At 47.7% G+C, this 18,168-nt stretch overlaps 2 protein-coding genes across 2 annotated transcripts; both read right to left on the bottom strand.

Annotated features, from left to right (window-relative positions):
- Positions 1 to 3,279: 3,279 nt before the first annotated feature.
- cbx2 (chromobox homolog 2 (Drosophila Pc class)) lies at positions 3,280 to 7,663 on the bottom strand (the record flags this gene model as incomplete). The annotated part of the gene is made up of 5 exons (XM_084488929.1): positions 3,280 to 4,686; positions 5,212 to 5,281; positions 5,707 to 5,772; positions 7,462 to 7,505; positions 7,592 to 7,663. 5 exons carry the CDS (start codon positions 7,661 to 7,663, stop codon positions 3,280 to 3,282), a joined length of 1,659 nt encoding a protein of 552 aa, XP_084345055.1.
- Positions 7,664 to 8,986: 1,323 nt separating this feature from the next.
- LOC311392896 (ectonucleotide pyrophosphatase/phosphodiesterase family member 7-like) lies at positions 8,987 to 14,608 on the bottom strand (the record flags this gene model as incomplete). Its single annotated transcript, XM_084488766.1, has 5 exons — positions 8,987 to 9,126; positions 9,810 to 10,041; positions 12,420 to 13,049; positions 13,401 to 13,546; positions 14,356 to 14,608. 5 exons carry the CDS (start codon positions 14,606 to 14,608, stop codon positions 8,987 to 8,989), a joined length of 1,401 nt encoding a protein of 466 aa, XP_084344892.1.
- Positions 14,609 to 18,168: the final 3,560 nt, after the last annotated feature.

Raw genomic sequence — 18,168 nt, 5'->3', positions numbered from 1 at the left:
TGCAGTGTTAGTTCGAGTGAACGAACAGTGAAGGGGGAATTCATCGGCGCGCTGGCCGGGTGTGTTCCCCTTAACGTGGTGAAGCTGAAATCTGAGCTTTCTTTGGGAGTTTACGCCTTTTGTATCGTTGGCTTTGAGGAGGGAGAGAAAGCCACATAGCTTGGGAGGATTAGAGTACAGAGGCAGGGGCTTTGTCGCCGAATCCCGGCGAGGAACCGCGGTCCACATAACAACCGGTGTCGGAGTGCCCAAATCGGTTAGCAAACAAAACAAAAAACATCTTTAGTGTTTGCCGTTTTCTATTTTACACAATTGAAAACGTTTGAAGATGTCGTGGGAACCGTTTGTTTGGGTTTGTTGTGTGTTTTTGGATGTAAAATCCAAAAAGAGCCCAAATAGTCTCTCTGATGGGGCCTGATATAAACTCCCTGGGGTCCACCTGCTCTGCCCTCACCTCCCATCCTCTGTTCCGGAAAATTACCACTTTTACTAGAAGATAGTCAACACAGGTGTGTGTGTGTGTGTGTGTGTGTGTGTGTGTGTGTGTGTGTGTGTGTATGTGTGTGTGTGTGTTAAATTCGGCCAGTACCACGTCTTATCAGGTTACACTAGGGGGTGAACCGCAGATACTTTATCTCACTCTCCCCATGAGTGAAACTACCTTCTTTTTTTATTTATCTCCGCTGGCTGCACAGAGGAATCTCAACTCTCTTTTTGAAGCAACAAGACAAGATAAGGGCATGCACTGCAGAACGCGTATGGTTTCTATAGTAACTATGTTTCCCCTTTTTTTCTTCTTTTTTTTTTACCCTTTTCTCGATAAAAAAAATAGGTTTCAAGTTTAGAAAATATATCATGATTGTTGGAAGCTCTCTGCTGGAACGAGAGCAGAGTACATCTAAAGCCAGAAGAAATCAAAGAAAGTCGCTGGAATTGTCGACAAAAACTCCTTATTGTCGTCGGATTATCTCGTAGAAGTCTATACATATATTTAACCAATTATCTGCAGTAGTATTGTGGAATTTGAGCAGAATTATATAAAGAAAATACATTACAAATACATTACGTTTTTAACGAAGAAATCGGGGAGGGGGTGGACTTAAGCTCACCCCACACTACAAGAGAAATGTCCCGATATCCGGCCCGATTTGCCCCTTACGACAATCGGGGTGGCGTTCACATGGCAGCCGAATCTGGACGAAAATCGGCCAAGATTATCCTGTCTGCAGTAGTGTTCTAAGATATAATCTCATCAACTCCAAGAGCACCCGATCGCAAAATAGGGGTTATCCAACATGATGGATATTTTCGGAATGTTGAGTGAAGGGCAATTTCCACCAGAACCGTCACGGACGCGGCACGGCAATAAAAACGTTCGCCGAAGACATTAGAAACCATTAGTCAATGTAGGCTATTCCACTGGATGCGGCACGGCACGAAACAGGCACTACTTTGAAAGTTGCCGGTTCGCAGCCGTGTCTCAGAACACTTGTACAGCCATTCAGTTTGCATTTTCTCATGGATATTGATGCGCTCACATCGACCCCTATGCAATTTACTAACGGTAATATTATACAGTCTATCTATGGTATCAATAGCAAATCAGTGTCACCTTGCTAATGGTTAAATACTACAACAATAACGATGTAGGATTTGCTACAGACTCACAGACAGCATTACTTATTTTAATCTAAAAGCCTACCCGTTTTGAAAACAGTCCAACAAACGAGGTTGTTAAGTAGTAACTTCGGGCACATCTGTCAAAATAAATGTTTTTTTCTTCCGACGTGTTTATGATCTTTATTCATCAATTGCGCCGCGGCCGAACTGACGCGGATATTCTCTGATATTATGTAAGCATAAGCACCGCGGAAACAACTGCTGTCAAACGACGCCGATCCATTTTCACTGTTGACGCGAGTTGCTCTAGTTCTACAATTGTCTCGTGCTGGATGACGTAGCCTCCACGGCCCTGCAGCGTGCAATTATCGGACAAGATTGTCCTATAGTTTGTGGTGTTCCGTCTTGTGTTCGAATCTCATGTATTTGTATTTACGATCGGAGAACAACAAATCGGCTGAGATTCTCTTTATGTGTGTGGTGTACATCCAACTCAAAAATCGCATAAGATTAAAAAATCTTGTAGTGTGGGGCAGCCTTTAAACAATGCTTGGTGACGACCATCATTTTCTGTTGGCCATTTTGGCTCATAAACTTAAATAAATTACCCCACAAAATAAAAAAAGCATATGACTGGTGTCCTCAGATTGTGTTCCAGCTATTAACAGAATATATACAGTTATGTTAGGATGGGCCTTGTTGTGGTCTTCATTCTGTGGAATCTCTTCCTCTGCCTGTACACCCAGGTCTGTTATGCCCAACTGAAATTCCTACTGACCCACAAAAGAATAAACAGAGGTTGTGGGTGGAAGTTCCCAGTCTGAAACTGCAAACCCAAGGAGTCTACACGTTTCACAAAAACATATATAATTTCATACATGATAAACTCCACGTGGTAATATAGGTATTCACCTCCCTTAACCTGACCACATGCCATCATACATGCTGATCACGGTTCCAGAACGAACACGGCTGGAGCAGTTGGAAGCCTTCATTTACCAACTGGCCACGCCCATGTTTGAGCGAACAAACTGCCGTCTCCTCAATGCTCTTCTGTAGCACTCCACTGCAGTTGTTACACTACGACAACAACCACAGCAGCCAATTGCTTGATTACCGTTATCACCGTTTGCTGGTTATCTGCAGACTGTGGTTATCCCCTTTCGTACAGCTTAACATTTCTAGAATGTCAGTGTGTGGTTGGTTTCTGCCCGATCTGCTGTCTTGTAGTGCAGCTCTTTCTTGCGACAGCCAGTTAAAGCTGTTCAGCTGCTCAGACAGGTCATTGTTAAAAAAGGAAAGGATTTGTATCCATTTAAGTCTGCATGACTCCAAATTATATAAAAACAAAAAGGTCTAGGTTTACAGTACATAAGTTATCCTACAAGATGTTCTCCTTTTTATAATCGTCAGAATATATAGAGAGGGAGATGGAGAACGGCTAGAAAGAGAAAGCATTGCTACAGCCTAGCCTGACGGCAGCTGGTCTTATTCAACACTACGAATCTACACAAATGTTAAATGTTTACAGGATTAGCATTTCCTTGCCCCTCGGTGTATATCAACACTGAACATGTACAGTGCTAGAGCATCCCCAAGGCAGATCTCTGAGGTCAAAGCGAGGAGACCATCTGGAGGTCAGAAGGTGGTTGCCTCGCCTCAGTAGTTCCTCATGTTGAAGAAGCCCACACTGGTAGGGGACTCCTTCACCGTGACGGTGACCAGGTTGGCCGTGACGTCTGTGACGAACACATGTTCTATCAGGCTGCGCGTGGGCTTCCACTCCTGGCTGCTCTGCAGTGAGATGGAGAGGTCCTGCTGGCCGTTGCCCGGGAAACACAGGTCCTGGTCCGAGTCGGAGCTGCTGCCCTCCTCCCCCGTGCTCGTGCCACTCTTGGGCTGCTTGCCGCTGCCGCAGTCTTTGCCAGCGGCGGTCGCGTCCCGTTTGCCCTGTACCGTTGCCGCCGCCGCCCCAACCGCTTCTTTTTTCTGCGCATCCCCCTTGTCCGTCCTGCTCTGGGACCGGCCGGCGAGCCTCTCCCCGCCGTTTGAGCCTGCCTCGCCCCTCGACCTCACCTGGGCCACTCCGGGCTGGCTCTTGCGGGGCAGGGGCCCGGCTGGGGAGATAGGGGTCTGGGCGGAGCCAGGCTCCTGGCGCTGCCCGGCCACAGATTTGCCCCCTGGGGTCGAGGCGTTCCTGAGGCCCTGTGCGGGAACGGTTGCCGTCTCCGGAGCGTTGCTGCCCCCCAGCGGCAGTTTGCGGCCGCTCTGGAGGTTCAGAGGCTGGAGGCCGTTGGCTTGGCCGTTAAACGAGGAAGAGGCTTTGCCCGCCTGGAGCCGCTGTAGCGCTGGCGACACTGGGGTGTCGGGCTTCTTCTGTCTGAGGGGAGAGCCCAGTTGGGGCTGCGCCGGCCCCTGTGACGCACGCTTGGGGGCGTTGACGCTCAAAGAGGCCACTCCTTTGGATTTATTCCCGGCCAGACCCGGCACGCCGCTCACACCGGAGACGGACAGTTTACCGTCGGCGCTGTTCCTGTTTTGGCCGGATCTGTTCAGGGACGGAGAGGCGGGCTGGACCGCCCTGCTCGCCAACCCCAGGGGGCTTGCAGGGGTCTGACCGGCCCTGGCTGGACTGAGGGCACCCCTGTTCACTCCGCCCAGCGGTTCCCTGGGGGACCCCCTCGGGTATCCCGGGAAGGAGAAGCCGGCCGGATGCGCAGGCTTCCTGATGGCGCCCGGCGGCTCCGTCGTCGTGGGTTCCCTGGATGCGATCTTGCGGAGGCCCTTGGTCGGCTGGAAGGCCCGGAGATCCGGGGAGGCGAGGGGTTTCCGACCCCGTTTCTTAGGGGGCTCCTGCTTGGCCACGACGATCTGGGCCTTCTTCTGAGGCCCCGGGTGAAGCTCTCGTGTCCGGACACCGGGGCTCGCCGGTTTGGTGCGGTCATCATCCTCATCGTCGTCCTCGGAGGAGGAGGAGGAAGAGGAGGAACACGAGGAGGAGTCGGAGGATGAAGACGAGGAGCCCGACGAGGAGCTGGACGACTTGGTGGCCTCAGCGTTGATCTCCTGAGGGGTGAGAACAACCGAGATGAGCGTGAGATGGAGATGTTTCTCCTCAAATAACAATACAACATATAAAATGGTATAAATTGTAAATGGACTGCATTTATACAGCGCTTTTCTAACCAGTGGTGGTGTCAACCATGCAAGGCGACAGCCAGCTTGTCGGGAGCAGTAAGGGTGAGGGGTCTCGCTCAGGGACACCTTGACACTCGAGCCGGGTATCGAACTAGCAACCTTCCGGTTACCAGCCAACCTGCTGTACTTCCTGAACCACATGCTAGATGTGTTGGATTGTGTAGTAGCTATGGTGTTGTCGCAGCAGAAAGGCTCTGGGTTCGATCCCCGAGGTCCACAGCAAGCCTTAACTAAAAAACGGTCCTGTATAAATTCAAACTAAGTGGCTTCGGATGACAGTGTCTGCTCAGAGACTCAACAGTAAACGGTAGTCAGTTAAACGGCCTGGTTTCCATGCCTTGGTATCACGGAAGATGATATAAACACTTAATTTGTTTTGTTCCATTTACTTACAACAACTTTCCGGGGCCTCCCCCTTGGTCGCTTCCCTTTCTTGCGCATGATCAGCTCCTTCTCCTGCTCCCTGTTGAAAAAAAAAAAAAAACAACGGTCTAAAAATAGTCCTCCCGTAAACTTTCGTTCAAAGCGTTTATTTGTTGTTTTTTAACGTAATGCGTGTTTGTGGCGGCTCGGGAACCCCGGTCTGTCGACTGAGGCAGCCACACCGTCCGTGAAAACTCACTCACACATTAGCCCGCCGTCTACTTAGTTTAATTGTGCGGTCAAGGCTGAGAGACTGACAGTGGAGCGGCAAGAGGGGAGAAGTCACAGTGACAATGGGGCCGGATTATGCAGCCTTTAGCATGAGAATACCGGCGAGTGTGTGAGCGTGCAGGCGAGTCACGTGCGGCCACTCGGAGGGGCCGGCTGAACGCAATCAATTAGCATCTGTTCAAGTGTTGTCTGGGCCGAGCGTGCCTCGAATGAGTAAACAAAGGAAGGGCTCACTTCTTGTTGAACGCAGCCAGCAGTCGGGGGTCAAGGATGTTTTTCTGAGGCTCCCAGCTGTTGTCCCTACCGGAGAAAAAAAAAAAAGTTGGCATTATTATAAAAAGGTCACCCATTTGTTCGAGCACAACAAAAACAACCACACACAAGTGTTGGGTGTGTGTGTGTGTGTGTGTGTGTGTGTGTGTGTGTGTAACAACTAATGTGGCATTAATTAACCCCTCCCCCCCCGCTTCCGTCCCTGAAGTCCCTCTAATAATTAATCAGTATTAATTACAGAGGTACACAAGTTGAGGATGGCAAGGGGAGCTGTTGTTCTACAGGTGTGGAGGTCTGATTACATGCAGTCTCTAGGGGGCTGTGTGTGTCGTCTTCATTTATTATAGAAAATACGGCTTATCATCCTCTCCCCCAATAGTTTAATAGGCTCCCTTACCAGTAAAACCACAGTGATTCAGCAGGGATTCACAGCTGACTATAACCGCACTATTTCCAGGGACTAACTATTAACGATATAATCAGTGACCTTTTGGACTGAGTTCAGGCGATTTTTCACAATGGTCCAACGCTTGAAGCCCAAGTTAATCTGAATGCTCCGTCTTTGATTCTCTCACACACACACACACCCCTTGAACAGTCATTTAATACCCCATTGAGGGGAAAGCTAGCCTGTGCGAAATAGTATCGTGTTTTGTATCACAGCAGCTCAGAGCCGTATCAGTTTACACAGACCTCTCTGTCCCAACGGTTGTGAATGTTACTCTAACAGCCAAAGTACATTGAAAGACAACTGTTGAAAGTATATATTACACATGTGTGCTTTACTACATTGTTATGTAGATATACAACGTTTTTTTTTTATGGTGTCTCCTGTTTGTTTGTATTATTTAGGTCATAAATAGGACTTCACAACCTTTTAACCAACGTTTTCACTCGGAAACACAAAAACCACAAACTCATTTCCCCCCTCAGATTATCCACCAACCACCTGTTATGTTCTAATAAGTAATCACCAATCACTAATGAATAATTGAACAGCTTTCTCCCCCCCCCCCCCATCACACACACGTACGTACAAAGGACGCTTGAAAAGGCCTACACAACTGTTGGTTTGGCAGGCAGAAGCACAGACGGGGTGTGTGTGTGGGGGGGACGGGGACTACAACAACAATGTAGGGGTACAAAGAAAGGGCATCTCGGGGGAGAGGAGGGAGAGAGAGAGAGCAGCTGACCGCGTCGGGAACATCCGAACCAAACAACTTAAGACTTAATTATAGGATGCAGACCTGAACCATTACATATCTATATATATATGGGCTATTCATGAAGGCACGTTAACCATCGTCATCATAACAATCGTGGATTTACTGAAAGTGTTGTTCAGTCACTTTGTTTATGCCCACTACACTAGTGTTTATATCAGGTAAGGTATTAACTAAATATCACATCTTAGTCCCACTTAAACTGGGTTTGAGTAGTTCCTGTGGATGTTTACGATCGACCGTGGAGCAAAACGCAGCCCGAGGGTCTAGACGTTGGGTATAAACTTTCAAAGGAAAGGAACAAAAGAAAGTGGGGATGAACCACGGTTGCGCGGCGGGTCCCACGCCATCGCGCTGCACAACGCGTCTTTTTATGAAGTAAACCCGCAGTCGGTCGCTCCTCGCTGCGTAAAGTCGTTGTTTTATTCACCGTGCTCAACACGCTGCTGTTGTTCTCATTGTTTTGCAACACCACCACCAGCCTACTACTTACTTGGATGACCATCCCCTCCACTTCACAAGGAACTCCAACTTTCCCTGCGAAATAAAAACGCACAATAAGAACAGAAGGACACAATAAGCAGCCAATAAACAACATCAGATGTGATCAAACATCATCTGACCTTCTTCAGCCGCTTGTTCAGGATGCACTCGGCGTCGTAGACCTGCTCCCCGACGGCACTGAGCTCTTCCATGTTGGTCTTCACTCTCTCCACTACACCAAAGTGTTCTTCATTGTCATGAGGAGGACGCAGAGGCGGGTCGACCCGTGATGGCGGTTGGGTGAGGTTTGTCCCTCGCCGGCTGCTGTCGTCCCTGTTTTTTTGTGAATCCAAGTTGCGTCGAGGAGGGGTAATTATGGTTTATGGTGGAGGATAAGGCTTGCATTGGATAAAGTAGTCGACGATGGATAAAGAATAAAGTTAAATGATCACACCCAGTGATTTTCAGACCTACTTTTTTGTACTATTGTGAATGTTAATTCAATTTCAAAATGACGGATAATAAAAACAAGAAAGCCAACCACATAACTTAACTTTATTTATTTATTCTTTAAAAATGTATTTACAGAAACAGACACATTGCATACACATACCACACAAGAGCATTTCAGCAAAAAAATGTAATGATGAATAATAAAAAAGAAAGCCAACCACAATTAGTAACTTCCGTTTATTTATTTATTCTTTAAAAATGTTCTTTAAATATACCACACAGGAGCAGTTCAACCACCGAGGTTTCAACCACCAATTATTATATCTGTGAACTCGTCAGATGAGGCAGCGTCCGTCATCAGTAGTCTGACGTGCGACCGCAATTAAAGTGGTGATATCATGCTTTTTCGACTTTTCCCTTTGCTTTCAGACGATATATGACGTGTGTATACAGTTTTTACGTCTGCTAAATTAGAAAAATCAAAGCACAAGCCAGGGGGATTCGCGGCGCGCTACCCGAGAACGCCCCTCAATCAATGAGTGTCGTGAAACAGCTCGTTTTGAAATTGGTATTGCAGAAATCAACAGTGTGAGCATAATAAGCGGTTTTTCTAACATACGGGTATGTAACCCTATTCAGGTAGTACCCCCAAATGCAATTAGGCTACTAACACAAAAAGCATGATATGGGATCTTTAGGTGAGGCCTCCTCCGTCGCAGCAAGGTGGAGGTTGATGGTGTGAGGAAGGCTCAGAAAGAGGTGGATTTTGAGCTTCCCTTGTCTAAATCGTTGTTGTTCGATCTGAAATATACATATATGAATAGTATAGATATATGAAAAATGCACACATTTCTTCAATTCATCCTTCGTGTGCCTTTTGAATTGAATGTTGTTATTGTGTTGGTAGTAGGCCTACTATTGTACTTATTTTTTTTTTTGTAAACTTCGTTAGCCGAAGTTAAGTTATTTTTACGTTTGTTCAGGATTGTACTGTCAGTAGGCTACTACACCTAACTTGTATCGTGCAAATATAAACATATAAGCGGGAGTTGATGTGTGAATATCTGTTGGAGGTCAAACACTTACCCTCGGTCGTGATTCCTTCCCTTGAAGACTTTGACGGACACCAGGACGATGAAGACGACGGCCAGGAATCCGACTACCGCCGCCAGACCGGTGACCGCCATCTCCATGGTAGGCCTACTCATTGCCCCAGGATTATCTGACCGTTAGAAACATAGAATAAAACACTGAATAGGAACAAAGGGAATATAATATAAGTGTTAAGTTAAGTTATTCTTTCGAACCAAAATGGTCATATTTATCTGTCTTCCCTAATAATTTGGAAAGATAACTCTGGTTGGTTTTTCTAAGAACAAGTACTTTTTCTTTCATGTCTCCCAACGGAAAAAGTTTCCCTTTCCCTGACTTAAACAACACAACAAGAAGCTCGTAGGAATGTTCTAGATAGGCCGAAGGCGAGAAACAGAGATATGGTGACAGGTCAGCCTATATAGGCCTAGAATTAAGAGCACTGGGTTCACTCTAGTTAATCATAAGTTTATTTACATCCTCGATCATACTCTGCTAACAACCCCGTAAATAGACCCGCCACAACTCAACGTAGACGTCAGAATGTCACATTTACTGTTCCCTCGTGGTATTTTAAAACTCTTCGAAGGAACAAAGAGTGGTTGTCTTTGAGCACAACGCCCTTGGTGCCGCAGCCCCCCTCCTCCTCTCTAACCTACATTACCACCGCATCCCTTCCCGCGGTATTGTTCCGACGCATGCCAACTTAAGCGATGATGGATGAACGGTGCGGTAATAAAGGAGCAGCTGTTGCTCTGACACACTTCGGCGGGCCTGCTGGGTGAGTGGCGGTCGTGTAAAGTGTAAACTCACCATCGCCGCTGGTGGAGACCAGCATGTGTTGGGTGGCGTTCAGGTGGCCGTCGTTGACCTCGGGTCGGATCCCCAGGATGTGACACATCAGGGGGTAGATGTGCACTGTCTCGAAGGGCCCCACCGTCAGGTTCTTCCGGAAGACCGGACCCACGGCCCGGAAGAAGGGCTTCATGTCCAGGTTGTGGTTGTCAAAGCCGTGCTCGCCCTTGTGGGTCTGCACTGGGAAGAACTGCAGGAGAGACAGGACTGAGTGAATGGTAAATGGACTGCATTTATACAGCGCTTTCTAACCAGTGGCCACTCAAAGCGCTTTACAATATTCACCCATTCTCGCACACTTTCACACATTCACACACCGACCGCGGTGTCAGCTATGCATGGCGACAGCCAGTTAGGAGCAGTTAGGGTGAGGTGTCTTAAACAGGGACACCTCCACACTCAGCTAGGAGGAGCCGAGGATCGAAGCACTAGCACTATCAACCTTCCGGTTACCAGCCAACCCGCACTACCTCCTGAGCCACATGCCCCAGTACTAGAAGAACTGGGACTGTATCACAGTTTCACCCGAGGTCTGGATGCACTATAGTTCACTTTTTGAACAGTCAAGTGGGCATTAATGGCACATTTCCAGTTGCGGGTATGCTTCGGACCCAGCACGCCTCAGCCCAGTAGTGAGGGTGCGGTATAGCCCAGCTTAGTTACGGCTCGCGTTTCCACCGCCGCCAGTACCCTTATGGTAGGGCAGGGTTTAAGCCGGACGGTGATAGCCACGGCAGCTATGTAAGCATCGTGATCTCATAGCAGCCCGACACAGTGTAGCCTGCTAATATATCCAAGGAAAAAGAAGAACGCGCACAATGAACAAAGAGCAAGCAACAATGTAGGACGTCCAAGAAGGACGGCAAACTATTGTGCAACAATTTCTTCTATAAACAAAGCTTTCACCGTTGTCCAGAAATACCTTGTGGGTACTGTGTTTGTTTGTTATCCCCCTGTCGCACAGAAGGGACAATTCTGTTGACCAATCACAGACAGAGTGTGTAACTCAAACTTGCCGGGACCCTTTCAGGCATCTTAGTACCTCAACGGAGTAGTACCGTGAGACGAGTACGGCTCAATACGGCTCAGTCCGGGTTGCGCCCACTTTTGGTGGTGGGAACGCGACTCGTGCCACACCTTTGCAGACTGAACCAACCCACACCTTCCGGTGGAAATGCTCCATCAAGAGACAACAGGCCAACATTGGTCAAACGGTGCAGCGCTCCACTTCAGACAGCAGAGGGCGCTGTTGGTCAACTCAAAGTATTACAGTGGCACATTCTGTCGCTATTGTATAACACGCCACCTTGAAACCACCACCAGCAAGCTCCGTTTTAAAAAATGCTGTTCTGGTATTATACTTTGTCTTATGGACATGCTATACAATGTGTCAGTGCACGTCTCAGTCTATCAATGGTTAATATGTAGTAACGTTACATGTAATCTTATCAATGTACACAGGTGGATCCCGATAGCATCTTAATCTCATAATCTCGTAAGAGCGGTTGATTAACATCGCACGTTACGAAACTCCTGTCACAAGGTTGTCCCGGTGTCTCTGGTTTAAACCGAGGGGCTTTAAACTAAGAGGCCCTATCAGCCATAGGAGATAACCGAGGAGATACCGGAGAGATACAGTAGATAGCGTGCTAACGTCCCGGCTAGCAGAGGCTTAAAGAGTAGATTCTCTCTGCTTAGCCCACTTCATCACCAAGCCATGTAAGGGGAGCCCCCTGCTTTATTTAGCGGCTGCGGCGACAAGGAGTTCACTGATCATTTCCTGTAATCTACTGTTTCTCCATTCTGATTCGACGGCTCACGGCGTCGAGTGATGCGGTGGCTTTTTGGTTGAAGTAGTCGAGAGCGCAGAGTTTAGCAAGCCAAATGTATATGCTAATTTCCCTCTTCTTTTTCTGGGGGAGAGAGGGGGTAGGGAAGGGGTGTAGGGGTCCCCGTAGAGCTCCATCGAGTGACTGAGAGCATGTCATCAGCTAGGGCTGGGATTATCCCGGAGGAATGTGCAAATGCACTTGATTAAAACTGTAATGCGCCCGGATTATCATTTAACTCCTTGTTGCAGTCTCATCACTTTAAATTTTTCCTCGAGTAAAAAAATCAACCGACTGACTGGCTCGGTGACGGTAATTTCTATGCTTATCTTTTCAATGCAACAGACGCGTAGATTTAAGAAAATAAATATTTGCCTCATAATCAAATTTGAGGCTTACCTAACTGGCTTGCGAATGTATTTTTATGGTAGATTAACTGTCAAAATCAATATCCTGCAATCCATTGTGTTTCAAAACGCACCCATTCTCTCTATGGGCCTGACACACATCTCCGTGTCTTCTCATGAACTGCCCGAATCGTATCCTATGGCTGCCTCCTAGAGCGGTAACATCATTCACCTACAAGGTGAATGATGTTACCGTTTTGGTGTTTTGGTGAACTCTCTACACCTCACCTTCCCTCTCACTACAGTTTAACCCCCTCCCCCCCCGCCCCGCTGTCCACACCTTCCCCATCACCGCCACACCACCTGTGTTAGAAAACAGACGGCCTCCTCACCCCGTTGATGAGATAGCCCGGATCCGCCCACAGCACGATGGGAAGGATCCTATCGTGGTTGGAGAAGTGCATCCTGGCGGGCATCTCCTCCTTCTTGTAGACGTTGAGGTGCGGGTGCCCGCCCTTCAGCGCGTTGTACACCTTGTCCAGCATGCCGGGCTTGGGCAGCAGCATCCCCGAGGGCCCGTAGTCCACCAGTTGGAAGGCCACGTCCCTGAAGGAGAAGCCCGGGATCTTGGACAGCGTGATCTGCCGGATCTCGCTGGAGCGGTACAACTGGGTCATGCCGTGGTCGGCGGTGATGATCACGTTCAGGCGGTCACTCAGGCCGTGGCGCTCCGCGGACGCCCGCAGGTAGCCCACTGCGCGGTCCACCTGCGCCACCATAGCCTTCCGCTGGGGAGAGTCGGGGCCAAACTTGTGGCCCGCGCCGTCGGGCTCGCCGAAGTACAGCGACACGAAATCCAGGTCGTCGGGGCCGAACCAGCCCATCACCTTGTCGATGTTCACCCGCCAGGCGGTCTCGTTGGCATAGTCGTAAAAGCGTGGCTCCACCTCCCTCACCATGGCAACCTCTCCCTGGTAACTGGCTGCTGTGCCCGGGAAGTGGAGGGAGCCAGCTTTCAGGCCCTGCGAGGTAAGCCAGATGAGATGTGACACACGTTCGCGTACGTGTGCAGACACACACTCGTAGACACGGTCACACAGACACTAGAAGACACATACACACTCGTAGACACACACAAACACACACACACAGACAGACCCCTCCATATTCCAATAGGTGGGCCAACGTGCATGCAAAACAAGAGGTACTGGACGTGCACCTGCAGCCGGTCTGAGTGTAGTGTATCATGTAGTGTACGCCACTGTGAGCCCATTGTAATTCTACAGACAGCGGCCCAGCCATGCGTTCGCCAGCAGCCCAGAACTGTGTCTTATCTCTGTGATAAAAAGGGGAGAGCGGTTCAAGGAACAGACCTGTCTCTGGGCCGTGATCCAGATGGGCAGGGAGCCGTTGTCCCACCAATTGTCCACAAACTGGGTGAGATAGTAGGACTTCTTCTCAGAGGTGGTGGTGTTGAACCACATGTTGTGGATCACCCCGTGGTTCTCGATGTAGAGCCCTGGAGGGGGAGAGAGGGAGGGAGATGGAAAGAGGGAGCGAGAGCTTTAGTTACGGGATGGCTGGCGGTCAAGGTCTTAAGAACAACAATGGAGATTAGGAGGAATATGATTTCAAGGACGTTTTTTTAATTCCCTTTTATTTTTTAAAGTGGCTGATGGTGATTTTCAAGTCCGAATAAGGAGACGAACGGGGGAGTTTGTTCTTTGGACACCACAAGAATAATCGTCTTAGTGGAGGGGGGATGAGTGTGGACCATGGGATTTTCAATTACAAACTAATTCGCTTTTCCTGAGGCTTCTTCCTGTCCAGAAGTGGAAATACAGCCTTTACATCAAACTGGCTTGCCTTGATCAAGTAGAGCCTATTGTAAGGTAGCCATGCATGTCCACCTGCGCTCTATATGAGCCATGTATGAAAACATGACAAAACTGCGTCCATGGCTGGAGTACGGCCTCGTTAGGTGTGCTGCCGCTCGTAAACAACCGCAGATGAAACCGACGAAGCGATACAATAACCTAGCGATTAACTTTAAGTGCTTGGCACTTGTCTCTATGAACATCCTTACTGTACCGACAGCGATACATTGTTTCTCCTTCTTCTGACAAATGTACTCGCTATGGATAAAAGCGTCTGCTAAATGTAAAAGTAAATGTGCAGCAAGCAGATTTTAAAGTTTGCTCTGCATCACAACAACAAAGTTTCAAGTTCATTTTAGTCTAGTCTAGTTTAGTATGTTAGGTTGCATGTTGTGACGCTGCATGTTGTGAGGCTGCATGTGAAGCTGCGTGTGAGGCCGGAGGTACCCACCTGTCAGCAGTGTGAAATGCGTGGGGCTGGTGATGGTCAGGTACGGCGGCGTGACGTACTGCGCCTTGACGCCGTCCTGGGCCATGGTGTCCAGGTTGGGCGTGTCCACGTCACGGTCGTAGTCCCAGCGGAAGCCGTCGAAGGAGATCAGCAGCACCTTCTGTCGCAGAGGCGGTGAGTGGTCCTCCGCGACCGGGGCGGCAAGTGCCAGCGCGGTCAGGGCGAGACACGGCAGGGCGAGGGACAGCAGCATTTCTCGGCGTGGCAGATGTTACAGCAAAAATAACACTCATGTGAAAGGTGTTATCATGGTGTATGTACTGAATCATTTAAACTTGCCACGCCCCGCCTCCTCTCTCTCTCTCTCTCTCTCTCTCGCTCTCTCTCTCGGCGTCTCATCTGTGGTGAACCGACCTCAGAGCAAAGTTGAGTGTTATCTTATCTCACTGGCCCGGTTTGACATTTTCTTTGAACGTGTGTTTATGTATATGGTTTGCATTTGTGTTTATGGTTCTGTGATTCGCTGTGATTATCAGGATTCATCTAGTGTTTGCGTGTTTGTCTGTTATCTTTATGTGTTGGTGTGTCTGTGTGTAGATATGTACAGTATATCTCCCGGTCTGCGGGCATGTTCGTCCACCTGTCAGCTGTTAGCCAGAAGGTCGTGTGAATCATTGACGGAGGAATACAGCTCTCGCCGCACACATCACCTTGAGCGGGGAACGTGATCGATCCGACGTGTGTGGGACCCGGGGAAATTTAGACTCCTAAGTCCCTTCATCTGGGATTACCGGGCCACGCGGGGACGCCCTAATGGACATATTCATTTTAATAACTCTGACGTACCTTTTTACCCTCAGGGCGATCCGCTAAACATCCCCTGGCATCTGCATTGATTTATAACAATTTATTTAGCCACAGCCAGTAGCGGGGGCCGGTGGAGATGAAGCGAGGCAAAACCGTATCTTTGATCATGTTTCCATTTTCACCTCTCCACCTGACAGAGGATTCGTCTCGAATGCAAGAAAGTCTTTATCGAGTGTTCAGCCATCAAATTTCTTGAGAAACCTCTGCTTCAGCTCAGCTCTTTTGTACGCGTGTGCGTATGTGTGTGTGTGTATAGGTGTTTGTGTGCGAATAGGCGTGTGTGTGTATTGGTGTGTGTGTGTATGTGTATAGGCGTGTGTGTGTGTGCGTATAGGCTTGTGTGTGTGTATATAGGTTGTGTGTGTGTGTGTGTGTGTGTGTGTCCTTGGCAGAGGTTCAAGGGAGAAGTTTAATCTGCGTGGAGATAAGTGGTAATATTCACCGGCTTTCATTTACTTTATACATATTCATGAGAGACCGGTCTTGTGTTAGCACTGGGGATGCGTGGACCGTCAGCAGAATTTTGGAGTGTTTTGGACGGTCTGTACCACAGGGAGGGCTCAGATCTCAGCTGTGAGAACTCACAGACACACACACGCACACACACGCACACACGCACACGTAGAAGACACAGAAACTGAGGACAAGGAAAACTTAAGGTGACCCCCTCACTCGATTCTGCAGAACTATTATCTTGAGGAATAGGAACAAAATGGTGTCTTCCCCACCTCCCCAACTGTACTTTATCCAATCGACTCTGTACAAAGACTAAAAACAACCCTGTCATGACAATCTAGGCTCCAGGTTAGGGTGCAGGAAAGGCCCAGATGATTTCCGGGTCTGCGGTCTACCTGTAGGGAACCTTGACCAAGATATAGCCCATATCTATATCATATAAATTGTGTGTCCCATTCGTGACCCATACCTTTTGATACCGTATGATAAGGAGGAAAGCCTCATGATCATTGAATGTTTTTTATAGCAGAAGCTTATCTTAAGCGACAACTATTTGTCAACTTAAGTTAACTTTCTCTCACACACACACACACAGACATACTGCTGATCAACACTACGAATGGCAATTGTAAGAAAACACACCGCCCCTTCAGGGTGAAGCACGACACCTCCGCTTCGCGTCAGTGTCTGGTTCGCCCTGTCTGGGCTTATTTCCTGATAATGAGTGTCATCCTATACATTATCCCTTACTTAATTTACATTATCTGTATCAAGAAATTACAAAAAAAAGTACACAAAGCAGAATGTTGTTTCGAACATTTTCACAGCAGCGGCGCACCGCCGCTGCTGGATTGTCAGTGCCACTGCAAAAAAAATAAATTAAATACAAATTTTCATCTATTTTTTCTAAGGCTTATGATAAATATCAAAGAAATAGCTGAAAATTAGATGAATTCTGCCAAGATTCTGCCAAGTTAAAGGCACATTTGCACAATGATCTGGTCTCAGCAGATACCTTGACTCTGTTGGTTGTTATGTCATATTTGGAAGAAAACAATCACCAGAAGTAACCATTTAAAGGGTTATTTTTCAAAATTTTCTTCTGGGGGGGCATGCCCCCGGACCCCCCTAGCGTTGCTAGGTTACCAACTCACAGCACCACTGCTACAAAAATATCTAGGGGAAACACTGCACATTATTTGTGTTGTATTACACTACATGTGCGCTTTATGGATATTTCCTCAGCTGTTTTTCCTGTCTGAAACCCTTCTTACCACTGCCGCCAGCGCACACATCCACACATCCAGCCAGGAGAGATTATTTAGAGATTATTAGATCACTCAAAACAAGTTTATAGCTCACTCCTCTCACTAATAATCAGTGACCTTATTAAGGCTGATGTGGCAGACAGTTTGGAGCTACATGACTCTGTGTTCAGTCTCCAGCCTCCTCTGGCTGGCTGCTATTGTTTGGACAGGATTTCTGGGTTCTTTTTCCAAGCATGCCACACCTGGACGCTGATAAATTAGGGTGAAAAAAAAGTAAACAGTTAGTTTAGGGAACCGGTGCCAAGGCACCCACTTTAGGTCCCAGAATTCAAATCTAATCTGGTCCCACTCTGTGTAAACATACAATTACTCTATGTAAACCAAAAGCACGTCACTAACAAAATGGAAGAATCGGTGCGTGTAAATGAGTGACGCCGGCACGTGTTTGTTTTTTGGAAACCGACTCCTCCGCCAGCCAAGCCATTCAGAAGCTGTTGTTAGCTGCAGAGTTAAAGCTAGTTAGCTGAGATCATCAGCAGCTCTCTCCCCTGTATGGTTTACCTAAAGTGTTTTAAACACCACAATTAGCGCTTATTTAATTTGAATTGTAATATTTTTATCTCCAAAGCAGTTGTATGCAAGTTTATGACGCATCACAATGGCCTATGAAACTTATTAAATAAACATATGTTATAACGTATTCAGTTTTTTTTAAATAAAGGGCGAATATTCAGTTATGGGGGTTATAAATATGAATGAGCCTGTATGCCCTCTTTTAACATTAAGTCACCCTGCTGAGTCAATGTACACAATCTGTTGTTTCTGACTTTTCTAAAGGTTTTCACACCTGGCCTCTTCCTGATTGTTTTGCTTAACTAACACCTCTCCCTCCATTTAGTTTATATCTTGGTGTTTGAGTTGCCTTCTTTCCTTTTTTAGAAGAAGCTTCTCAGTGGAGTTGCTAAACGATTAGGGGTGTCTCAAAACAAGGCCCATTTTGTTGGCATTTCCCTCTCCCCACGACGTTCCTAAAACAGTTTTCCTCAGAAGAACATGGATGCCATATTGGCCAAGACAGCATTTGGCTAGGAGACCATTATGGCTAGGACGCCATTTGGTTCCGAGAGAGGGGGGGTGGAATGTGACTGTGATGCTATGAACACCATAACGTTTGTTGGAAATCACACGGTGAGATAATGGCAGTGGTCTCCTCTGATCTGGT

Source organism: Micromesistius poutassou (assembly GCF_964030765.1).
Source record: "Micromesistius poutassou genome assembly, chromosome: 1".
In the NCBI taxonomy this organism is placed as follows: domain Eukaryota; kingdom Metazoa; phylum Chordata; class Actinopteri; order Gadiformes; family Gadidae; genus Micromesistius; species Micromesistius poutassou.
Note: the sequence above shows the minus strand (reverse complement) of the source record. Positions and strands in the feature narration are given on the sequence as shown.